Source organism: Carcharodon carcharias, chromosome 11, assembly GCF_017639515.1.
Source record: "Carcharodon carcharias isolate sCarCar2 chromosome 11, sCarCar2.pri, whole genome shotgun sequence".
In the NCBI taxonomy this organism is placed as follows: domain Eukaryota; kingdom Metazoa; phylum Chordata; class Chondrichthyes; order Lamniformes; family Lamnidae; genus Carcharodon; species Carcharodon carcharias.
Window position 1 is genome coordinate 42,382,399 of NC_054477.1, and position 25,901 is coordinate 42,408,299.

Here is a 25,901-nt window from a genome sequence, read left to right on the forward strand (position 1 = left end):
CATTTTGTGCCTCTCCCAACGTTCTAACAGTAACTTGGCTGCTCAAGGACCAGTCCAGGATGTTAAACGAGCTCTGGAGAGTGTAAAACTGAAATAAATTAAGCAGAGCAACAAATTTTTGCATCCCAATTCACCAATTAGTCATTTCTGTGTTTTGAAAGATTGATTTGTAGATTAGAAGCAAAGCATCCAAAATTGTTCTTGGAATTTTGATATTGAAAACCAGAGTAAACTTGAAGCAAGTTTTAAATTCAGTGCACATTGTCTGTTTGTGTACATTATATTTAAATGAATTTTTGGTTAGTTTTAGCCTTTATACTTGTAATGCTTCATTTAAACTTTTTTCATTTTTGATTTTCCATGAGGAAGAATGACATCTACAGCTGAGCAATGCATCAAAGCTCCTTAGCAGTTTCTGCTTATCAATTTAAAGTGCTCTGGGATCTGTGCTGCTCATTTGCTTAAAATGTGGGAGAGCAGCAAACTTTAAAAGCTCAGTGGTAGTGGATGGGTGCTTAGAATCCCAGTGGAGCCTACATTCTGCAGGAAGTACCAACAACAACACTGGTCAGTTAATAATAACTACTGCATCATCATCATCATCATCATAAACAACAGCCTGCATTCACATACAGGGATGAATTGCCACAGAGATTCTTCTGCACATCTGCCTTAACTTCGCTCGAGTGTTTTTATTGTCAAGAATCAAATCCCAAAGTGCATCAGGAGGCATCCCAAGGTGAATCAGGAAGCATAAAGAAAAGATTTTTCAGTGGAATTCTTGATGCCAAAAAATACTATGGCAATGTTCATTGTTAAATGAGCTTTAGCTGAGTAGTGAGATAATTACTACCTGTCCAGTCTAGTTTCTCAAACAGAGGGGGAGTTGGTGGTATAATGGTAATGTTACTAGACAAGTAATCTGGAGGTACAGGCTAATGCTCTGGGGACATGGATTCAAATCCCACCATTGCCAGCTGTGGAATGTAAATTCAGTTAATAAAATTTGGAATTCAAGCTAGTCTCAGTAATGGTGGCAACGATTGTTGTTTTTAAAAAAAATCTGATTCCCTTGTGCTCTTTCAGGAAGGAAATCTGCCATCCTTGCCTGGTCAGGCCCATGTGGCTTTAGACCCACAGCAATGTAACTCTTTTGAGTACAAACCCGTTTCCATCTGTTTCAGATGAAGTTACATTGTTTCATAGTTTGCCATTGTGAGATTTGAACTCTTGATAATCTTTTAAATGAAAACCAAATCAACAAAATTGGGATAAATCAGGCACAGCCCCTAATTCAGGTCAGCTGTAAAACCAAGAACAAAGTTTAAAGGAAACTTACAAACTTTAAATCAAAATGTGATTAAAGGGGTCAACAAAACACCCCAGTCCCCGCGGTGCCCACCGAGCACGGAAGGCCTCGAGAGTGCCAGCAGACACCGCGTGCTCCTTCTCCAGGGACATCCGGCAGCGAACGTAGCCACGGAAGAGGGACAAACAATCGGGCGGGACTCCCCCGTCGATCGCCCGCTGCCTGGACCTGTTAAAACACATTTCCATCTGTTTCAGATGAAGTTACATTGTTCCATAGTTTGCCATTGTGAGATTTGAACTCTTGATCTTGGGGTTACAAACCCAGTACTATAACCACTTGGCTATTTAGGCCAAGCCCCACAGCAATGTAGTTGACACTTAACTATTCTCCCAAACAATTAGGGGTGGGCAACAAATGCTGGTCTTGCCAGTGACACCCACATCCCATGAAAGAATAATAAAAAACAAACAGAAAACTGCCACATCCTTCTTTGTAAGCTAACCAACAAAGAATTAACAGGCCTTAATAGTCAACTGCAGCTGTTCCAAAAGCAATTTAGGGGGCAGAAAACAGGAAAAAATACAGAAAAGGAAAAACAGCATGGCAGATCCAGTTTATCTCCCAATTTTCCACACTTGTTAATGCTCGTCTCTGCTATCCCCTTTAGTAACTAGACTGCTCCCGCTCTCAGAATCCTTGACACAGCACCTGTCAACCTAACTGATGGAAACAATGGCACATTCAGTAGATTGAGGGCTAACGTTCTCTCAGCAAAACATCAAACATGCTCCATCCTGAAGTGCTCTTAATTTTTGTTTCGCTTCGGCATAAACTGAAATAACAACCAATCAAGTATTCCATTGAAATTGATGGGTCATATTCAAATCAACTCTCAACTCTGTTGTGGAGGTAGCAATTTAATCTCTAAAGCTGTTTGACAGCTCAAAACTTTAAATGCAGTTTTGCTGAGGAATTTATGCATTTTTCTGTCTGTTAAAGACTGTGAATTGGAGAAACAGCTGCTTTGTGATTATGGGCAAGGAGCTTATTGGGAAAGTGACTTCACTGCTCATGACCCCTTAATTAGTCAGCAGCTGCTTTTGCTTTTTCTGTTAGTTTTAACTACAACTACCCTGTAAAGTTGCTATGTTGTGTCAAGCATCAGGAAATCACAGCTGTTAATAGTGGAGTTCTCTTAATTTTTGTACTTTAATAAATGAAAAGCTGGCCATTTGTAGTGGGAATGAGACAGAGCCTACTCTCCAGAGAGGCTCATATTTTGCATAAGCGGACCTAAAATAAGACGTTTTCATTTTACTGAAACGCATTATTGTTAGTTGTAGACTCGTCCAGCACAGATTGAGACTGTTAGAACCATGGAGTTGTAGATTGAATTATTGTTTAGCCTTACACCATTCTGCTCTTACAACAGATCAGTCAACTGAGAATTGCCCCTTTTGAGTTTAATTTGAACATGGTACGAAGGCTGTAACTCTTGCGAGTACAAACACGTTCCTATTCAGATGAAATTACATTGTTTCATAGTTTGCCATTGTGAGATTTGAACTCTTGATTGTTTCATAGTTTGCCATTGTGAGATTTGAACTCTTGATACTCTTTTGAGTAAACCTGTTTCCATCTGTTTCAGATGAAGTTACATTGTTTCATAGTTTGCCATTGTGAGATTTGAACTCTTGATTGATATTTTGATGATGTAACAGATGTTGTGTAACTCTTTTGAGTACAAACACATTTCTATCTGTTTTTCAGATGAAATTACATTGTTTCATAGTTTGCCAGTGTGAGATTTGAACTCTTGATCTTAGGATTACAAACCCAGTACCATAACCACTTGGCTATTTAGGCCAAGCTAAATTAACATATCAAGACTAGTGTAACTCTTTTGAGTACAAACATGTTTCCATCTCTTTTTTAGATGAAGTTACATTGTTTCATAGTTTGCCATTGTGAGATTTGAACTCTTGATCTTGGGGTTGCAAGCCCAGTACCATAACCACTTGGCTATTTAGGCCAAGCCTACAAAACAGTTTCAGGTGCCCAGTAATACAACAGTGTAAGTGTAACTTGGGTGGCAGGTCATTGATCTGATTTGACGGTTGGCTTGCGAGTCTGGCTAAGAAATTTCAGTGACAGTTTTACGTTGCTTGCTTGCTACTGATTGCCTGATGTCACCAGGTGCTATTTAAAAGTTTCACAGGGGTGAAAATCACGCAAGTCTGTTGTAACTTTCATTGTAAGGTTGCGTTCTTAAAATAGATTAAAATAAAATATGAAAACTTATTATTTGTCTCATATTCCTAAAACCGTTTGCTATTTTTAGTGATTTACAAACCTGTTTCTCACTCTAATCGCTATGAGCTGCAAAAATATGCACTAGAGGATTATTATAACCTGCAAGAGTAATGATCAGTACATGCAAAGTTTTTTTAAAAAAAAAACAGGCACAGCACGAAGTTACTGAACCAAAAAAATATCTCCAGTCACCTTGCAAAAAGACTTCAGATTTTTCGGCCTGTTTTTAAACGATGCAGCCTTCAGCATTTTTTCATTGTGCTGACATGTAGCCTGGGAAGCCACACCCAATTCAAACTGATTCCAAGGATTAGCCCATTCCCATTTAGGGGTTGGATTTCCTGGTATGTGGATATTTTCAATCTGGTTGCACAAGGATGTAGTGAAAAGCTGGGTGGTTCTGCTGTTTCGGGAAACTTTTACTCTGATGGATCGTGGGGCTGATTTGAAAGTTACTTTTGGAAGGTAGCACCTCTATCTGGATTGTTCACATTGGAATATATCGGATAACATAGACCGATGACAGTGAATAGTCAGTATAGGCTCACTTTTAGAACGAAGAGAACACCGGATATTATAGACAAATTATAAAGCTGGCCTAATAAAACCACTTAATGCCTAAGGAACCTGGCTCCATCATGATTCTACCAAGTAAGTACTTTTCTAATTTTACAAATAATTTTTTTCCAGAGATTTCGTCAAGAGCGGTGTTTTGACAGTGGCGCCATTCGTGCCTAAAGTATTTTATAAAGAAATGGTAAAGTTTCCCGACAAGATGCCAGTGTGTTAGGTGCAGCTTCACTCAACCGTGTAAATGTAGCACTCACGGGGGCTTTTGTAGCAGTTTAATGGATGACTGACCAACTTGAACTGTAACGTTAAATGTTCTACATAAGAATGATCTTGTGTAAGGAGGAGAGACATTACATTAGCAAATATTTAAATTTTCATGCTCAGTATCCATTTAGAAATGGGTGCAATAGCTGATGAAATGTGACTCTTATTTTGTACCGATCCAAATGATATAGTTTTCCCATTTTGTTTGACTTTTGTGTTGACTATTCCAATGCTGTTAACGGTCAGTTCAAAGTTTAACAAAAAGAAACAGTAAATGCAGGAATGCAAAAACATACGAACAGCTGCCGTATTGGTCCCGTATTTTCTCCTGTTGTGAACCACATACCAGATGCTACAGTTGTAAGAGAAGGTGAGATATTATCTGACATACCTCCCGCTCTTTGGGGACTTGAAAGATAAAGACCTGACGACGTGAAAAGCTTCTTGCAGCCAATATTTTCATTGACCCTGAACGGAGAGGGAACACACAAGATTTTCGTTTGCTCAGTCACTGTCCTTGCTCCTGTCAGACCACCTTGGGCAGATACCAACTGCTGCACTCCACGAGCTCCAGATTACCAATTACAGGCACATACACAAGATTCTCAGCAGCAATTGGCCTTCACCCGCTGAAAACAAGAGTCTGAGATGCTAAATGTAAACTTTTTCGCAAGTTCATCAGAATCAATTATAATATAGCAAAAAAAATTACATTTTTTTGGAACCTATGCGTGATTGAAATGCCAAGGCGATTGATTTCTTCCAGAGCTATACGGTTGAGCAATTCGATCAGTGCATGTTACTTCATGGCTAATGTGATCTGTCGTCCTCAAACGTTAGTGCAGAGGTGAACTTCAATTCGGAATCATGATTAATGGACTTCAGGAGGTTTTTAAATACCAGACAGATGGTGCGCTGCGTTAAACATCACTTCAAGCAGTCTGTTCATTATTGCAGCTTTATAAAGCAATAAAAGAAATCCAGAATTGTTTCTGCTATTTACTCTTTAAATTGAGACCACAGCAAAGAAGTCAAACTTCAGAAAAGTTATGGGTCTCTTACATTGCAGATTTTCCAGATTATTGCAGCTGCTTGAAAGTTATTCTAGTTGTGTGCAAGTGTTCATGTAGTAAAATGCTTTGAAAGTGCTGCTTGAGAGCTGCCAGACTTTAGATCAGGAAATTTGTATTGTTAACAAATATGATAGCTGCGGTAATATGAACAGTTGAACTGTGATTTATTGATGGCCTTTGCTCACTTTTTCTCCGAAACCAGTTTGTAGCAGGCACCAAACTCAGGACAATACTAGTTTCTTCTGGTACCCCTGTGAATAGGCAGCCCTACATTGCGGATTACCAGGTGGGAGGCCAGTACACACCCTCCCACCTTGATAAAATAATAATGCGGGGGCGCTGATGTATTTTCAGGGAACTTCAGAGCAGTCAAAACACTGTCCCTGGTACACCCTGGACTCATAGGATGGGATCAATATTAATTTGTCTTCATTGTGAACACAAGTAGCAACAACTTTGTCACTATAAAGTTCTCTTTGGGTGATGTAGTGTTTTTTGGGCCCTATTCCAAGCCCACAGGTGTGTGTCTATCTGAATGTGCAACTGCACGTATGTCTGCGGGCATTTTCCCACACTTGTGTGAATGCCTGTCTGGTTTTTGGAGCTTTGCAATGACTTTGAGACAGCTCAGTCAATTAAGAGCACCAAAATCAATCCTGGTGTTTAAGTGTGGTGAATTTGCTCATTGTGATTTATCTTAACTTGATAAATTTAAAAGCATCCTTATTTGGCACAAGTTTAATGATCTGATGTTTATTGTTTAAGCAGTCCACTGTCCTTCCTGGCAGCGACAGCCCTGCTGACTTAAGCAATGCCATATAATAACAGCAGTTAATGTGGCTCAGAAATTGAGTGTTGCTGAAAAAAAATGCTGCCAAAGTCTTCTGTCTTGCACTCATCAGGACCAACGCAAGAATACCAAACCTCGAAGGGAGCAATAATTTATACAGCATGAGAAGAGGGTGCTGATTGGTTGACAAGTTGTCTCTGATTGGTAGAGGTATTGCCATGGAGTATGCACCAGAGAACTGCCAAGCTTTTGTTTAAATTCAAGCCAGGCAAGGTGACTCTGGTAAAGATATTGCCATGAAAATGAACCAGTGAAGGGCTTTCTCCCAAGTTTTTGTTTAGTTGAAAAAGGTGCAGTGCATGGACATGTTCTTCCTGTTCACAAAGGACAGGGAACGGGTGTGTGAGTACACGTAGCTTACAGTATTTGTAAATTAGCCACACTGCAAATCCGATTGAATACATATATTCGCACACAAGGTCCTGTCCTTTGCAAACAGAAAGGAGGTGTCCATGCATTGCACTTTTATCAACTAAACCAAAACTTGGGGCAACAGCCCTTCACTGGTTCATTCTTATGGCAATGCCTTGACCAATCAGTCAACTTACCTGGCTTGAATTTAAACAAAAGATTGACAGTTTCCTGGCAGAGGCATTGCCATGCAGAATGCACCAATCAGTCAGCACCCTCTTCTCATGCAGTGTAAATTATTGTTTCCATTGAGATTTGGCATTCTTGCATCTGCCCTGATGAGTGCAAGAAGAAAAGCTTTAACAGCATGCCTCCTTTTTTTCCCAACAATACTGAATAATGTGGGTCTGGGTGGGGTTATCAAATAGGTGTGAGTAGACTCATAGATTATGGACAACAAACTAAATGGAATGTGTACACCCTGTGTCGTCTTCAGGTCAGATATCTCCCCAGTTGGGCCCCATTCCTCAAGAATGGCATGTAGATGCGAGCCTCTTCTAGCCCTGTCAGGCCTCCGAGGTATGTTCCTGAGGCAAGTAGGTATATGAAGTTGAGATATTTAAAATGCATAACTGCACCATCATTATAACTTCCTCTTCCTGACCCTGCTGCAAAATGTTAGCCACTTCCTCATAATTGGCTGTAGCTTGGAAAACTTTCTACCAGGCGATATGATTTTTATCTCCCTCTGTTAGTACACCAGCCAGATATTGAATGAGTTTATTTTTAGAAGACACATCAATATCTCCAACACTGTGTGGTTGATGTGGACTCAAGCCAAGGATTTCATTCATTGGATTCTAATATTCTTCATGCATCATTTTGTTGTGATTGCTCCTTATGTCGCATTTTTATTATCACTGTCAAGGAAACAAATTGTGGAGTTCTACTGAATTAAATAATTAACCATTTATCCATTAGTAATTGTTATTTTCTGAGTAAGAACACGAGTTCTATTTTTATAGCAACTTCCTGTAGTGACTAAATTTTTTTAAAAATTGGTCTGTTTCGCACTGTTTAAAGCATGTTTTAGAATTTTCTTAATATGCATTTACTCAACTTGATCCAAGATTTCCTTGTCACTGGCTTTTGAAATATATTATCAATATATTATAAAGAAATGAGGACTGAAAGTTTATCTTCCAGTTATTCTTTTCGCTTTAAAAGCTTTCATAATATTGAGAGATTCTTACTTGGAAAAAGCACTGAAAGATGCTCTAGGTACCTTTAGAAATGCTGTGTAGATTTGCTTTCTGATCGAATTCTGTAAGGCAACTTGGAGCTGGACTATTGTTTAAGTACCTTGTTGATGTAATTAATACTTTTTTCAGATTAGTTGAAATCCAGGAATAGCTTTTTAATTTATCAGCGACTGGAAATTTTTCAGTAATATGGTTCTTGACAGTTTCTTCCCTGCCCCCACCCATTCCCTTAGGATATAAGTAAATTAATTAAAATGTGAGAAGATAGACACCATTGATGAGGTCATTGTGTAAGCCATTATGTGCACCTGGTGCCTTAACAGACAGTCTTTTTGATTCAAATGAACAGTACAGATGCGAGAGGTCATGCATCCCATTAAATATAGAAGTGTACAGTCTGCCCATCTTAGCATCTGACTCCAGCTTGATTGACACCAGAATTGTTGTCTCCACAACTGTACAGATCACTCTTTGTGAAGAAGAGCTTACCTTTTTTCAGTCTGTGTCTATATTACTTTCTAAAAGGCAAGTTAAGATGGCGGTGCTCCTTTTAAATTATCACAACTTTGTCATCTTCACAGATGTTCAGAGAGGATATTTGCCAACTTCCGTAATAATAGAACTGATTATTTTCAATTGTGTATTAGCCTTGTGCATCATATCTGGCAACTTGCTGATCTGATCATTTGTACGAAGACTACTATAGCAGGTGTCATGGTAGAGTGGTAGTGCAAGCATATTTACGGCAGGCTACTGCATCATAATCACTTGAAGGAACTGGGAAAAAGTGAGACAGAACACTTCTCATTTAGGTTGACTAGAGGCCAAGCTGACTTGCTGCAAACTCCAGCAGCTCCCAGGCAGTGACCAGACAATCACAAATGGGAATCGGGCGATATTCCAATAGCATAAGAGTTGCCTTTTCCATAATCAAGAAGCAGATTCTAAGACTAGTGCTGCATATGGCAACTAGGATTTTCATGCAATTCAAAATGTAGTCCTTTCTAACCAACAGATGGCAAAACACTAACAAAAGATTGACAATGTTTTCCTCAGGACAGATTAATTAGATTAATTGAAACAGTGCTTACCACGTCAACTGCTATTGATCTTTATGCTGTGTAATCTCCTCGCTATGAGCAACACAGGTACTGGTACACAATTCAATTTTGCCCATTATCTAAATAGAACACATTATTTTGAAAAGCTTGAATCTCATTATACTCTGGTATTAAGTGCTGTGACCATTTTATCGACAGTTCTGCACTGTATTGTAGAGTTCATTTGGGTTTGCAGGATGACTGGGATGTTAAAACAAAAGAGGAGGAAATTGGCAAAGAAAGTATACTTTCTAGCCATCATCTGTTCTCTAGCTTTTCATAAGCTTACTTGTACATTTTGCACCAACATCCCTCTTGGCCAAATATTCCAAAACTATTGAAGAGTTCTTGTCACCAAATTTGGCATTTGATTCTCATTGTTCAGCTAATCCATTGAAGGAGCTTTATTCATGGGAGAGCCACCTTGTTTAGCTGCCAGTGGAGTCTGATGCACATTTCTTTGAGGGAAGAAAGAATTAAGTATAGTGCTTGTGTCTGAATGTTGAACAGTTTTTAATGTGCCCATCATTTCTTTTCCTTCAGAGATCGATGCCAAGGAAGCATGTGACTGGTTGAGAGCTGCTGGATTCCCTCAGTATGCGCAATTGTATGAAGGTAGGTTTGGATATTGTCTTCATGAGTGGGGAAGTTCTAGTGTTCTGACCAGCAATTCTGCCTCAACCAATATCACCTAACTCAGGTTATCCGTGTTACCTATAGATAATCTATTGGTTTTTGGAATCTTCCTGTGCAAAATTAGCTGCCATGTTTCCCTACATCACAACAGTGACCATACTTCAAAAATAATTCATTGCCTCTGAAGAGTTTTGGGATGACCCAAGGTCATAAAAAGTTACTAAATAAATTCAAGTTCTTTCTTTTGTTCTTCAATTTGAGTTGGTTATTGATTTGGAAATGTATACAGTGAACGTGCTTAAGAAAGAAAAGCTGGAAATTTGGAGCAAAACAGCATGTGCTAGAACTGCAAACCTATTAAAGACTTTTAAGAGAAAAGATAATTTAACTTTTCAGATATAGCTCTTTATCACACCAGGGGTTACACCTGAAATATTAGCTAGGTTTTTCTCTTTACAGATGCTGTCTGACCAGTTAACACAATTTCAGAGATCCTAGAAATATATATGAGAAATTGCCTGAATTTTCCAGGTGACTGCAACACAAACTTGGTCTTAACTGGAATTTTGGGAAACTTGCTTTTGTGGCCATGGGGTGGCATCTTAAGATGATTATTTGCCACAGGACTCCAGTTTTCTATGTTGTGTGCACCACAGATTGAATATATTTCTTGAATCACTACAGCTGTTATTTTTAAGTATTCACAGTGATTTACAAACATTTTAAAAGGACAAATTTTCCAGGCTGGTTCTTTTCATTGACTTTTCCTCCATGTGAGAAATGAGTTTAATGTTCGACAGCTGCTATTTTTGTTTTTGTGACTTCCATTTATCTGTTGACTGTCAAAACTAAATCGCTGGGCCCCTGAATGTAGAGTTAGCAGCAATAATCTACAAATGTAGCATATTTAAACTACAGTATAATACTGTGAATTTCCTTCAGTATGCCCACGTACACTCTGTAAAATCATTCAAGTATATGGTTTTACATTCCACTCGTCATTTCAGGCTGTGGGAGAGGTCAACATGCTTTTGTAAGGAACCAATATAAGGTTCTTTGGGATCACCTCTGAGCTACTTCCAGGTGAGGTACATCATGGACTGGTGAAGAATTATAAATTAAAAACAGAAAATGCTTGAAATATCCATATACACCAGGGTGCAGACCACTCTGTCAGCTCTGAGCCGAGAGGTGCGTTCCCTGTTTCAAGTACCATTCCATTGCCCCCACAACCCTTTCCCAACCCCCACCCAAATTACTGGAAGCGCTGGTATGCCCAATACCCACATTTTCTGAGAGAGAGAAAATAGAAAAACAGCTTAAAGTCAAAGGGGGTTTTGTTCTCATTCTCTCTGCCACCCCAACTTGGCTATTTTGCTTTAACTTCACACTTCCTCTGAGCATCACTTATATATCTTATTTCACTAATTTCTCTCATCACATCATCTTTTGTCTTATGCTGTTTTCACTTCTGTCATTTAATCATCTCCTGTTCTCCATCTAATCACTTCAAACTTGTGCTGTTTGTGTTTGGATTACATGAACCAGCTCCGAGCACTTGCATTGTGAAATCTGACTTCTATTCTGGCAATGTATCGTGGGTCAATGATTCTGGTGGCAGGATAAATGCCAATATAAAAGCAACAGATCTGCTAATGCATGGTACAACTGGCCCAGCAATTAGCAACTCCTCATTAGAACATTATCTGTTAATGAACCACCAGTTGAGCTATCTAAATTGCGTCCACAATTATAGACTAAAACATGCATTGCCAAATGGCCTCCTTCTGCACCTTAAAGATACTGTGATACTGTTTACGAGGATAAGGCAGTGGAGTGGGGCTAGGTGGAATGCTCTTTCAGAGAGCTAGTGCGGACTCGATGGGCTGAATAGCCTCCTTCTGCACTGTAACGATACTGTGACGTACATTATACATAATATAGAATTATGTGTGTGTGTACATTTACAAAGCACATTTGAATTGCATTTACTTATTTGGTTTTACAAATGCATTATTTTGGATTTTAACTTCTGCAATTTGTTGTAGCTATTCACCTGCTTGTTCTGCATCATACTGCACTTTCAGGAGATCAGGACAGTCGGGTCAACTTATTTCTTCCTGGACGTCATTAGCCCCACTCCTTACTCTAGTACTGGGAGGTAAATTTGAGTGAAGGATTCATCAAGGGGCATTTTTGCCCACTTCCCACTGCCTAGATTATCTGGTTAAGACATAAGAGCTTCTTTGTAATGAAATGAGCGCGGGAAGGAGCAAGAGGGTAGCTGGGAGATAAGTGCTACCTGCTGGTGCTGGTTGTGGGTCTCAGTGGGCCAGCCAGATTTGGAGAAAATCAAGTGTCACATCGTAGGGAACTAGGTAAGTGGCTGGTGAGTATTTTACTTATTTTGCTCATTTATCTTTGAAATACATGTACAATTTATTGGTAACTGTAAGGTTTTCTTAATACTCTGTTTGTAATAGCAGTAGTAAAGTTTATAGGGAGCAATAGGATTCATTAATTAAAATAAATAACTACAAAAGAAAATTAAAATAAAGTAATTAAGATAAATACCTATGTAGTTAAGTAACGTATAACTTATAGTTGTAGGTGGCACTAGCTTTTAATAAGCACAGAATAACTCCTACATATACAATTTACTAAGTTAATTAAGAAAGTAATTAAATTAACTAAATAACATAACACCTGTCCTGCCATTGTCTTTTGTGTTGCAGCTGTGGAATTTGGGGAGCTTCTGGGCACCAAGGCAATCTGGGGCAAACACGTCTGCAGAAAGTGTAAGCAGCTAGAGGAATTCCGGATCAAAATTATTAATCTGGAAGCTGAATTGCAGATACTGTGCAACAATAAGGAAGGGGGAGAAATACTTGAACGCTTTGTTCCAGAAGATAGTTATGTTCTTAGAATAGGGTCGTCTGTTTTGGATAGCGGTGAGGGACAAGAGGATGTGACAGTGAGTAAGGCAGGTAAAGGGACTGAGCAGACAGTTGTAGAGGAGCCTCAAACCTTACATTGTCAAACAGTACAAGGTGCTTGCCACCTGTGCGATGAAAGTGAGGTCCGCAGTGTAGATGAGCAGACTGGCCGTGGCACCATGGTACAGGAAGCAAAAAGGAATGTCATAGTAGTAGGGGATAGTATAATGAGGGGGATTGATGCTGTTCTTTGTAGCGAAGAGCGAGAGCCCAGATGGCTGTGTTGCCTGCCCAGTGCCAGGGTTTTGGACATTTTCTCAGGGCTAGAGAGGAACATTCAAACATACAGTGAGAGGGGGAGGATCCAGTTGTTGTGGTGCATGTAGGTATCAACGACATAGGCAGGACAAAGAAAGAGGTACTGCATAGTCTGTATGAAAAGCTGGGCATCAAATTAAGAAGCAGAGCCTCAAAGGTGATAACCTGTGGATTATTACTTGAGCCACGTGCAAATTGGCATAGAGCAAATAAGATTAGGGAAATGAACACATGGCTCAAAGACTAATGTGGGAGAAGTGGGTTCCAGTTCGTGGGGCACTGGCATCAGCACTGGGGTAAGTGGGGGCTGTACAGTTGGGACAGCCTACACCTGGAACCATGCTGGGACGTGTTCTTGCAAATCGCATAAATAGGGAAGGAAAGAGGGCTATAAACTAAACGGAAGGGGAGGGATAAAACTTGGGTAGACGCACCAAATCAAGGGGTAGAGTCAAGGCAGGAGAGCAAAATAGTAAAATGGGAAATGAGAGTCAGAGAATGGCAGGAAGGGACGGAGAAAAAAACCTAGGATACACAGTCGAGACTAGATGTTAGAAAAATAACAAAAAGGCAAAACCAAATGTTCTGTATCTGAATGCACGTAGCATTCATAGTAAAGTAAACAAATTGATAGTGCAATTGAAGTAAATAAATACCGAAACATGGCTGTCGGATGACAAGGATTGGGTCCTGAATATTGAGGGATACATGACACTCGAAGAACAGACTAATTAAAGGTGGGGAGTACCACAGATAATCCAGGATGGCATTGGTGCAGTAGTTAAAGATGACTTGGTTCAAGAGATCATGATGTAGAATCAGAAAATGCTGAAAAAACTCAGCAGGTCTGGCTGCGCCTGTGGAGAGTGAAACAGAGTTAATGTTTTGAGTCCGTATGACTCCTCTTCAGAGCATAAAGAATGGCAGAGAATGACTAAAAGGTTAATTAGGAAAGAAATTAGAGTATGAAAGGAAGCTAGCTAGAAATGTAAGATGGATAGCAAGAGTTTCTACAGGCACTTAAAAAGGAAAATAGCATGCAAAGTGATTGTTGGTCCTCTAGAGAGAGAGAAAATGAGGGGTTAATAGTAGATAATAAGGAAATGGCAGATAAAATGAACAAATATTTTGCTTCACTATAGAAGATACAAAAATATCCCAGTAATAGCTGTAAATCAGGAAGTGGAAGGAAGAGGGGAATGTGATGAAATTACAATCACTAGGGAAGTGGTATTGAGCAAACTGATGGAGCTGTGAGCTGATAGTCTCCGGGTCCTAATGGATTTTATCCTAGGGTCTAAAAAGAGGTGGCTAATGAGATAGAGGATGCATTAGTGTTACTTTCCCAAAATTCAATAGATTCTGGAAAGGTTCCATCAGACTGGAAAGTAGCAAATATAACCCCTCTATTAAAGAAGGGAGTGAGGCAGAAAGAAAACGGGAAACTATAGGCCATCTGTCGTGGGGAAGATGTTAGAATTAATCATTAAGGGCACTTAGAAAACCTCAAGGTAATTGGGAAGAGTCTGCATGGTGTTGTTAAAGAGAAATTATGTTTAACCAATTTATTGGAGTTCTTTGAAGGAGTAACATGCACTGTGCATAAAGGGGAGCCTGTAGTGTACTTGGATTTCCAGAAGGCACTTGATAAGGTTATTGTGGAAAGTAAAAGCTCATGGTGTAAGGGGGAACATATCAGCATGGATAGAAGATTGGCTGTCTGGCAGAATACAGTGTTTGCAAAATGGGTTTTTTTTCTCATTAGCAGGATGTGACAAGTGGAGACCCGCGGGAGTCTGTGCAGGGGCCTCAACTTTTTACTATCTATATCAATAATTTAGATGAGAGGAGCAAAAGCATGGTAGCTAAATTTGCTGACGACACAAAGATTGTTAGGAAAGTCTGTTGTGAAAAGGACTTTAGTTGCAGATGGATATAGATAGGTTGAGTGAGTGGTAAAAATCTGGCAGGAGTATAATGTGGGAAAATGTGAACTTGTTCACTTTGGTAGGAAAAATAAAAAAGCAGAGTATTACATAAACAGAGAACAGCTGCAGAATTCTGAGATGCAGAGAGGTTTAGGTGTTCATGTGCATGAGTCACAAAAAGTTTGCATGCAGGTATAGCAAGTAATTAAAGCTAATGGAATGCTATCCTTTGTTACGAGAGGAATTGAACATAAAAGTAAGGATGTTATGCTTCAGTTATACAGGGCATTGATGAGACCACATCTTGAATACTGTGTGTATTTTTGATCTCCTTATTTAAGGAAGGATGCAGATAAGTTGGAGGCAGTACTAAGGAGGTTTACTAGATTGATACTGGAATGAGCAGGTTGTCTTATGTGAAAAGGTTGGACAGATTGGGCTTGTTTCCATTGGAGGTCAGAAGCGTGAGAGGTGACTTGATTGAAGTATATAAGATCCTCAACGGTCTCAATAAAGTGGACATGGAAAGGATGTTCCCTGTTGTGGGTGAGTCCAGAACTAGTGGGCATGGTTTTAAAATTAGGGGTGCCCTCATAGGACAGAGATGAGAAGAAATTTTTTCTGAGGATTCAGTGACTTTGGAACCCTCTGCTTCAGAAAGCGATAGAGGTGAGGTCATTGAATATTTTTAAGGTGGAGGTAGATGGATTCTTGTTGGGCAAGGGATTTAAAGGTTTTTGGGGTAGATGGGAATGTGGAATTTGAAACATAAACAGATCAGCCATGATCTTATTGAATGGCGGAGGATGCTTGAGGGGCCAAATGGCCTACTTCTGCTCCTATTTCGTATGTTCGTATGAAATATACTTGTCAAACAAGGTTTAGGCCTCCTAGATTGGAGTTTGTTACTCGAATACCATTACTGTTAGCCCAAAGGCTTATTTCAACATGAGATCTGCAATAACAACTTAAAACTGTTTGGCTAAAGGTGTCATCTATGAAACAAAAATGCATGCATACATATATTGATTGATAGAGGAAGGACTGAATGGCTGAAGAGGAAGACCTTTTATCCTTTAATTTAGCAGAATAGTGTAGATACACTCAATTTTCCTTCTGAAGCCCCAACTTAAAGATTTAAAGTGTTAATTTCCTGTTTGCAGTGCACTTTCTTGCTTACCAAATGCTGAGCTGTTTATCCAGCATCAGTGGCTTGCCTCTTGAAGCAGTGTTCTGTTTGATGTTATCTCAAGTTGATCATTTTACTGATTAATTGAAATCTGTGACAGTGGAGTATGTTAAAGGAAATACTATAGGGAACTGTAAAGAAAATGGGCTATGTAGGAATTTTAGGACTGCTATTGTGGAGATGCCCCAATTTATAATGTGTGACAGAGAAATTCTGCAACTAGGGACATTTATCTCTGTGTAGCTGATGATCTGGCATTCAATGAACAGAAATTTTTTTGACACATCTGTTAAATAAACTAAACGTTTCCTTTAGTCTCTGTTTTCACGATCTCACTGATTGTAAACAGATGTAAAACTAAATTTTTTGTGTAATGAAAGGCCAGATTTGGAATTCCTTTATTGATGTGAGCTTCTCGTATTCTCACAGTTAAGTTTTGGACCAAGTTATATTTGTATATCTCTCTGCTTTCCAATAGAATAAGACTTTAAAAATTATGCCGGCCACCCAGTGAGATGGTCTTTAACTTTCCCATTAGAAAATGACACTCAAGCTTGTATTTAAGTATCTTTTTTTAGTGAATGCTGCGTAAAGATCGTGCTGAATTGGAGGTTTGAAAAAGAAACAAAATATTGGAAATAAACAAGTTTATTTAAAACTGAAAATATGGAAAATTACACATTATTGTTTTGGTATGAACTATGTCTTTGCTCTTGTCAAACACTGATGGACCGCTGGGTATTTCTGACATTGTTTTTATTTTATGTGAACAGCATGCTGTTCATTACTGTGAAGAAAACTTTGTTTTGCTCACTAATCACAATACTGTACAAATATATAATTTAAGATATTTTGATCTGTTGCAGATTCCCAATTCCCAATTGACATTGCGTCTGTAAAGAAAGATCATGATTTTCTTGACAAAGATTTCATTGAACCACTTTGTAGGTAAGGAATGAAAAACAAAAATTTTGTCGAACGGTAACTAAATTTGAATAAAATGGCAATTCTGCACACTCAATGTCGGATGTTAATGTACTGATGTACACGTAGACTTCAAGCAATTTTTGAAGAATTAGCCACGTAGAAATCTGTTATCCTTGAATTCATTTAATGGATATGTTATGTCAGCATATGATTTATATTGCCTTTGAGTAGGGAACATCCTTTGTTCGTGCCATCATACCAGAATGTCTTCTGTGACTGTATTTCCATAAAAAATCTCTATATTGTACATTCTGAGAAATCTGAAATATTTATGAAATAAAACGTATATTTTGCTTTTTCCTGTCCCCAAACATGCCTTGCTTGGCCTATTTTTAGTAAATGTTAATGGATCTCAAGAGATTAATATGGCTGAAAACACTGGCTTGTTTGTTTTCAAAGGCCAGAGTATTGCACAAAAGACTTTTTTTATAATCAATCTCCACAATTGATCATAATGCCTTTGTCACTAGGAGTGATTTATGTTCAACATCAACAAGAGTTTTATCAACCTTATACTGCAGAGTGATTAATTGAGACATGGTTCTAAACAGAGCAGTGTTGTGAGGGAATGAAAATCCTAATCGCAGCAACATTTCTAGCGTCCTCGTTGAGAACCTCAGAAGCCAAACAAACCTCCAGCTGTTGAGTGGGAAAGCTTTTAGAAGTGCAAAAGGCACCAAGATGCTCATTAAATTTCTATCACTGTCGTAGAAAACCTGAAAAAAACAAATTGGTCAGTATCCATGGAAATGATAAGGGTGCTATGAATAACATCGTATTCATGGTCTCTTTAAGACAAATCCTTTTGGAGACTTATAGAAGTCACTCTAGCTTCCACGCTCTGAAGATGTCAGTCTTTGTGATTTCTCCCTCTTCCTTATATTACAGATCATGAACCCAGTACCCTGGAGAAATACAAGATGATAATTGGCCTGAAATCACAATATTCCCACATATATGATTTCAAACGTTAGAGCTAATGTAATTGCTTTTGCAGCTGCTGTTGCCAGGGCAACTAGGGATGTGCAATAAACACAGCCTTCCCAGCATCAGGCTATGAATAAAATAAACGGGAAGTGTATTGAGGTGATTACAAACAGCTGTGTGCTGCTGTGCACTGGCTGGCTTCCTCTGAATCCATGAACACAGAATCCCATCATCAACTAAAAAGGGATACAATATTATGAAGGAATTAACTTGAAAATGCAAATAAGCTAGAATAGAATTTTCATGTTGATCCCTTCTTTGTTTCAGACGGCTCCTGCCATTTGAGTGTGACCGGCTGTCAGCCTAGCAGGAGATAGCTATAAATCTGTACCCTGTATTCCTTTGCTAATACACTAACTTGCAGAGTGCTGAGGTAAATCAGCTTTCTTCTTGTGGACTATGGCAAGCAGGTTGGCAGTAGATTATACTTTTACAACGCTGTCAAAATCATAAATCTATTTAATATAATGGTGTAAAGTTGATGCAACAACTTGTAATTATTAAAAAGCAAAATACTGCAAATGCTAGAACTTGAAATAAAAATGGAAAATATTGGAAACAATCAGTAGTTCAGGCAGCACCTGTGATGAGAGAAACAGAGTTACTGTTTCAGTTTGTGACCTTACTTCAGAACACACATAGCTATATTCTCCATTGCAGTTGGTTTTTGTTGGATAGACAAAAATATACAAGAACTAATGGTGGCCATTTTCAACTTCTTCACTTCAGCATTAATCAACAGATTATCCAGCCATTGGAACTTGGCTGGATGCTACAACAGACGTGTGATTCACCCTGTCAAATAACTGCAAAAAAGCATAAGAAATAGGGACAGGTCAAGGTCATATGGCCCTTTCAGTAAGATTATTGCTGATCTTCTGCTCAACTTTACTTTCCCATCTGATCTTCGTATCCCCTGATTCCCTTAATGTCCAAAAATCTTTCAGTCTTGCTTTTGAATATACTCAATGATTGGGCATCCAAAGCTGTTGGGTAGAGAATTCCAAAGTTCACAACACTGAAGAAATTTGTAGACTCCTCAGTCCATTTTATATTGCCAACTCCTTATCTTGATACTATGAACCCTAGTTTTGGACTCTTCAGCTATGGGAAACGGTACCTAAGCATCTACCCTGCTAAGCCATCCATGAATTTTATGTTTCAATTAGACTTTTCCCTGGAGTTTAGAAGAGTGAGAAGTTTAGGCCCATTCTACTTGGTGTCTCCTCATGACCGCCACTCACCTAGGACCCAACTCTTAAGAATCATTCCGCTGCGCCCATCTCCAAGGCAAGTATGCCCTTGGGTAAGGAGACCAGAACTATACTCCAAATGTGGTCTTCATCAAAGGCCTATGTTACTGCATATAACTCATTAATTTTATACTCCAATCCCCTTGCAATTAAAGCTAACTTATGTCTTCCTAAATTGCTTGCTGTATCTCTCTGTTAAAATGTGGTTTGTGTACAAGGACACACACATCCATCTGAATACCAACATTTACTAGTAATCTCATTTTTAAAAATATTCTACCTTTCCAATCTTCCTACTCGAGTAGGTAATTTCACATTTCCTCTCATTATACTCCAGTTGCCACCTTGTTGCCCACTCAAGCTGTTTATATCCCTTTGCAACTTAGCAGCTCTCCACAGCTTACTTTCCCTCTTAGCTTACTATTATCAATAAACTTAGATATATTGCACTCAATCCCCTCATCTAAGTCATTGATATAGATTGTAAATAGCTGAGGCCCAAGCAAGCATTGATCCATGTGGCACCCCACTAGTTAAAGAAATTGCTCACCCAAGAGCTGATGCAGATACAATGGGCCGAATGGCCTTCTTCTGTAACAATTCTGTGATTCTGTTACAACCTGTCATCCCAAAATGGCCCCTTTGTTCCTACTGCTTTCCGTCCGTTAACCAATTCTCAATCCATGCTAATATGCTATTCGCATTCCTAATATTTGTAAAGATGGTTAAGTTGACAGTTACTTCCGTTTTCTCTATTTCTAAATAACCCAAGAGTTTGTGTTCTGCTGACTTACCAGAACAAACGTAAGCCAGAGCATTGCCATACAGTTAGCAGATTCGTGTGGTGAATGGGAGGTGAGTAGGAACAGAAGTGGAACACACAAATACTACATTATTATTTAGTCAAGTGATGTGACTGGGATTTGTTGCACCCTATTGTATTGTGTAATGGTGTTCGTTTCAACAAGGCTTTGGGGTGGATGGAACTGACTGGTGCAGCTTGTGAAACAGTGACCCTTCAATCCTGGAACTTGGGTCTAAATGCAGCCCAACTGATGGCTGAAAGTTTTCTTTCTGTTGGTTATGAGGATCCTATGTTAAATGAGATCTCAAAACAGATTCTAATGAGTATTGGGTTGCAGCATACAAACTACCACAATATCCCCATGCTTTTGTACCTTGTACCTTCCAGAATCAATTATTACAATGCTCTCCTGGCTAGTCTCCCATTTTCCACCCTCCCATCAACTTTAGTTCATCCAAAACACCGCTGCCTACATCCATATTTGCACCAAATCCTGTTCACCTATCACCAACTCATGTTCATTGGCCTATATTGGCTCCTGGTCCAGCAACACATCAGTTTTAAGATTCAGCCAAGGATGAGAATCTTACCAGCTGTGCGATGGTGGCTTTGGAGACTAAATTTATTGTATTCTTTTCCCTAGCCTCCGGTCTTGTCCTTGAGATGGTGGCTTTGGAGACTAAATTTATTATATTTTTTTCCCCAGCCTCCAGTCCTGTCCTTGAGATTTGTACAGATGGGGATGCATGATAGAGTTGTACCTATTGGGTCTCAATACTCAATCATACAAATGTGTTCTCCCTCTCCCTTTTTTTTCCTATTTGTGATTTGACCTTGAATTCAAACCTTTTGATTCTCCTTCCTTTCCAGTCCACCTTCGGTTTATTTGAATCCCTAAGTCTCATTGGTTAAGAAAATGCATTGTTAGTTAACTAAAGCCCCTGATGTCCTGTTGCCCTCACTGCTGTTATGAGCTCTCACTTCCAAAACTTTTAAAACCTTATCATGCATAAACAAGCCTAACTAATGGCATACACAGCAAGGTGGCCCACTCCAGAATAACCTGACCCCATATTTCGCAGCAGTGGAAGTGACGGAATGTATTCCATATTAAATGCTTGCAAAGGTCTTCAATGTGACGGATAAATGAAAGAAGGACTCAGCTGAAAGTACAACTCGCCCACGCTAATTAAGTGCTCTGGTGGTTCCAGTGGCAAAGTGTGCAACCGTGTCTTTGGTCTCCCTCCTGTGCTGTGCTGCTTTTCTCAGAGGTATGACCTCCTCAATATCAGACATTCTAAATTCACCTGATAGTCCCAGTGCAATTGTGGTGGAGTTAATGATTGGACTACAGATAACGACTGGGTCTCCCAGGATTAGTTAAGAGAATACAGATTCACCACAGATTCTGAAGACCTTCCTGTAGCCTGATCTACTCAACAGCCTGGTTATATGTCACCCGTTTACTGCTGGCTGCAAAAACCTGGTCCGACGTTCTTGAGCCACTTTCACTGCTGCCCTTTCTGCCCAACAGCTGGCTTGCTATGATGTAGCTGTGAATTTGCATTTGGTTTGAAGTGAAGTATAAAAGAAGGTGGCATTGGCAAATTAAAACAGAAAAGACTTGATACTCAGCTGCTTGATTAGCATCATCCAGAATTTCACTTGATGTGATATGATTTCATATGATTGATAGGTCATAACAGCACAACAGGGGCAATGTGACATCTATTGTGTGTTCTCGGCATCATTTTTCAATTTGCATCTTGTGCTTCTGTGTTTCTTGCCTTAGCACCAGCAACTCCCAGAGATGTGCAGCCTTGTAGTCAATAGAGAAATCCTCAGCACTAGAATGTTTTGTGCTCTCAGTATTATATTTTCTTAATTTTCCTTTGGCCAGAGAAAATAATTGTAAGATTTACAGAATGTTGCACCATCAAAACTATTTCAGCAATGTAGCCCACTGTTGTGGTACACTGCACCATGATTCAGACACTTCCTTAATCTCACCAGCACCCATAGAGTTTGGTGCCAAGTGTAGGTTTCTCATTTCCTTGGTGGAAGGTAAGGTGATTTTCTCTCCATTATTTTGCACTTAGTTCTCTTTGGTTGTTTGCCTAACTTTGCTGCTGAATTGTATATAGTCAGGAGGAAACAAGAAAGGAATGTTTGTGTGACACAGATTTGAGCTTCAGTATGGCCAGTGAGAATTTGAGTTCTGCTGTGACTTTGACAAGAAGCTTCTTTTATTCTCTGAGGGTCATTAGCCTGTGAAATTCTCTTCCCCCAAAAAGCAGTGGAGGCTGGGTCATTGAATTTATTCAAGGGTGAGTTGGATAGATTTCTGAAAGACAAGGGAGTCAAGGGTTTTGTGAGGGCAGACAGGAAAGTGGAATTGAGATCATGATCAGATCAGCCATGATCTTTTTGAATGATGGAGCAGGTTCAAAGAGCCAAATGGTCTACTCCTGCTCCTAGGTCCCGTGTTCTAGAGAGTTTGAAATGACAGGCTTTAAGCTTGTGTGTGCGCAATCAACTCTTTGTGGAATTGTCATATGATCTCTGTAGCCACAGCTATTAACACTCGGATGTTGAGTGAAATTTGCGATCAAAAAAGGCACTGGCAAAGTTTGGATGTGTTTTGCACATTTCTCCAAGTCCAAAGCGGGTGCCAAGAAGTCAAAATTTGTAGCACAGCATCACACAAAAGAACAGCACTCTAAATGTACCCAGTGACATATTGGTTTGGGTGTTTATCACTGGTGACCACCTGAAACAAACACAGGCATCGTTAAAATATGTTAATAAGGCTGCTGGGCTGGAATCAGGACCTTTTTGAGTAATTGTTGGCTGTGTGCGCCTAAGGCATCATTTCCTAAAACCACCCAGCAAATCATGGCCGAAACAGTCAAGAAGTAGCCTTCACAAGCATTGCTTTAAAGAAATCCAAAGGTAAGTCTCTGGTTAGATGTTTTAGGGTGTTTTGAAGCCAATTTTTTTTTTTTGGCTGATGGCTTCAGTTGTAAAATACTTTTGAAAAAAGAGTTGGTGATGGTTGAGATTTATTCATTTTCAATTTGCTGAACATGGGATTAAGCCCAGCATCATTCCAATGGCATCCAAATGAGGAGAAAGAGCAGCAGCAAAGATCTGCAGTGGCTGCAAGAAGAGGAGGAACGAGGGAAGTGCACGGGAGGCCATACAGCATGTGGATCTTCAGGAATCTCAGAGGACCAGTATGTAAGGTGGCTGCACTTCAAGGAGGCGATCATTGAATATATTTATGGCTGAACTAGACAGGTCTCTCAGGGAATTGACGGATATGGGGACCAGGTAGGAAAGAGGAGTTGAAGCTGAAGCTCAGCTATGATTGTATTGAGTGGCAGAGCAGGCTCTATGGCCTACTGCTGTTCCTATTTCTTATGTTCTTATCGTTTGTTCACCATGGCTGTAAACTTCTGTGCCTCTGGTACCTTTCAAAATTCACCGATAACATTAACATCACTCGGTTTGCTGTGCAAAAGGTAACCCAGCAATTCACTTGATGTGCTACTTGCGAGGTGACAACTGTTTAAAAAAAATGACTTGTATTTACATAACACCTTTCACAACCTCAGGACATTTCAAGACATTTTATAGGCAATCAAGTACTTTTTGAAGTGTAATCACTGCCATATGTAGCACATACAGTATGATCCTACAGACAGGAGTAAGATAAATGACCTGATCATCTGGTTTTAAATGATGTTGGTTGAGGGATAAATGTTGGCCAGAATCACGGTGATCCTTGTTTTTTCTCTTTGGTAGTGCCATGAGATTTTTACGTCCAACAGAAAGAGCAGATGGGATTTCAGTTTAACATTTAATCCAAAAGACAGCACTTCCAACTGGAGTGTAGCACTCCAGTAAAAAAAAACTGGAGAGGCAGCCTGAAGCCTCTTGGAGTCGTGCTTAAATTCAGAATCTTCTGATTCAGTGGCAAAAGTGCTACCACTGAGCCACACTGATATTGGCTTGGCCATGGAGGATGGTAACCAGAAAGAAACAATTTGCCCACATTGCTGGATTCCAGGAGATGTTAGGTATCATACACAGCAGACATGTAAACCTACATGTCCCCTAATTAGACATTTTTTTTTTCAACAGGAATGGGCTTCTATGTTGAACTTGTTTGCAACCACTAGCATGAGTGATGTATGTCTGTGCCAGTGTTCTGGTAATAGTCATGATGCATTCACTACTCGATCAATCCTCAATATCCTTTGTGTTCCACTCAGATTATTAACGGTAGGAAGGCTGCTGGGGAGGAACTGGTTCATGGCTCCTGCCAATATAATCAGAGCCATGCAGCAATAAAAGGTCCTGACTGAGCAAACCATTGGCATCCTGAAATAAGAGTGTCACCATTTGGACAGCTTGGGCTGAGTTGTTCTGTCCACCTAGAGAGAGCATCAAGATTCATAATTGTGCAGCACGTAGCAAACAATCTTGCAATATAAAGGGGAGTTGCTTTGGGGCTTCCAGTGGAGCAAAAAGTGGAAAAGGTGGAGAAAGGAATGAGAAACCAGAGGATGTAGTTGAAGAGAACTGCTCCCCACCATTGGTACTTACCCTCATGGGCTTTGCATCTGTCGTATCATAAAGCACACATTTATACATAAAGGCTGAGCCTGATTATAATCAAGGTGAGGCTTATAGCAGCAGTAGCAATAGGATTCAATAGCGGTTACTTATATTAATCATGAAGCATTGCGTTCTGCCACGGGGGTTGTTGTGTTCTGTCACGGGATATTGTGTTCTGTCACGGGCGGTAAGTATCTATTCAATTAACCCTGTTCTTAAAATGAACAGATCCATTTATACTCATAGACCCAAAACTTGAGCTGGACTGCCTGAACACATTTCAAATGCAACTATAAATGCCCTTATGTTGAATTCTCAGGAGGTGTGGTTACGTGCAACCACAATGTTTATTCAAACTCAGTGGCTTTTAGTGGGTGGAAGATTCAAATTGTATTGGGTGAAAAGAGTGCTCTGATGAAATCAGCATGTGTGAGAAACCTGAAAAGGTGTTCATGAGTTCATCACTTTTTATTATGTTTATCACACAGCGTAAAGCACCATTGTTGCTCAGTAAACGCAACATGCAATAAATTGACTGGGCTGACCTAGGTAGGCAAGCGGCATTTAGCAGTTCCACCTTGCAATAAAGGTACCAGCTGACCTGTGTTTGATAAAGGGATAGGCTAGAGAAACCAAACATACTCTCACAGTGCTGCTGTTTAAATGAATGGAGCTGAACAGAATGCCATATAGGATGTATAATCACTATTTACACTGGCTCATAATGCAGACCTGTGATATGGGCTCTAGCAGCCTATAGCCTAAAATGTTACTGTCCAGATGAGCATTTTCCTTAGAAATTTAAAGGCCTATCTTGTAATTAAAATAGCAGTTAATTACCTAGAAATGTTTCAAGTCCCATCATTGGACTGTCATTAGTTGAGGATAATTGTAATTGAGATTGGATTTGATTTATATATTGGAGTTTGATTTATTTCCAGGCGACTGAATACTTTGAATAAGTGCACCTCTATGAAAATCGACATCAACCTTCACAAGAAAAAAGTAAGGACAGATCTTTTGTTTAATTTTCTACTTGCATGTGTAGCTTCTGACAATGTCTGCTGTCTTTCAAATCAATGCCTAATCTTAAAATATACAACCTGTGTACTAGGGTGTGAGAAGCGGCTCATGGGGTTTA

General features: G+C 39.5%; 1 protein-coding gene across 7 annotated transcripts in view; it reads left to right on the forward strand.

Annotated features, from left to right (window-relative positions):
• The window catches only part of stard13b (StAR-related lipid transfer (START) domain containing 13b), a 581,811-nt gene that overhangs the window by 516,371 nt on the left and 39,539 nt on the right, over positions 1–25,901 (forward strand). For 5 of the 7 annotated variants that reach the window (XR_005944412.1, XM_041198861.1, XM_041198862.1 and 2 more), the window contains 3 exons: positions 9,642–9,713; positions 16,972–17,053; positions 25,702–25,765. Coding sequence is in view for 6 of the 7 variants with exons in the window: in XM_041198861.1 (XP_041054795.1) it covers positions 9,642–9,713; positions 16,972–17,053; positions 25,702–25,765 (218 nt within the window). In the remaining variant the exon portion in view is untranslated. Of the gene's footprint in view, positions 1–3,988; positions 4,277–7,291; positions 7,316–9,641; positions 9,714–16,971; positions 17,054–25,701; positions 25,766–25,901 lie in introns of those variants that run through there. The other 2 variants (XM_041198866.1, XM_041198865.1) reach the window with 2 other exon arrangements.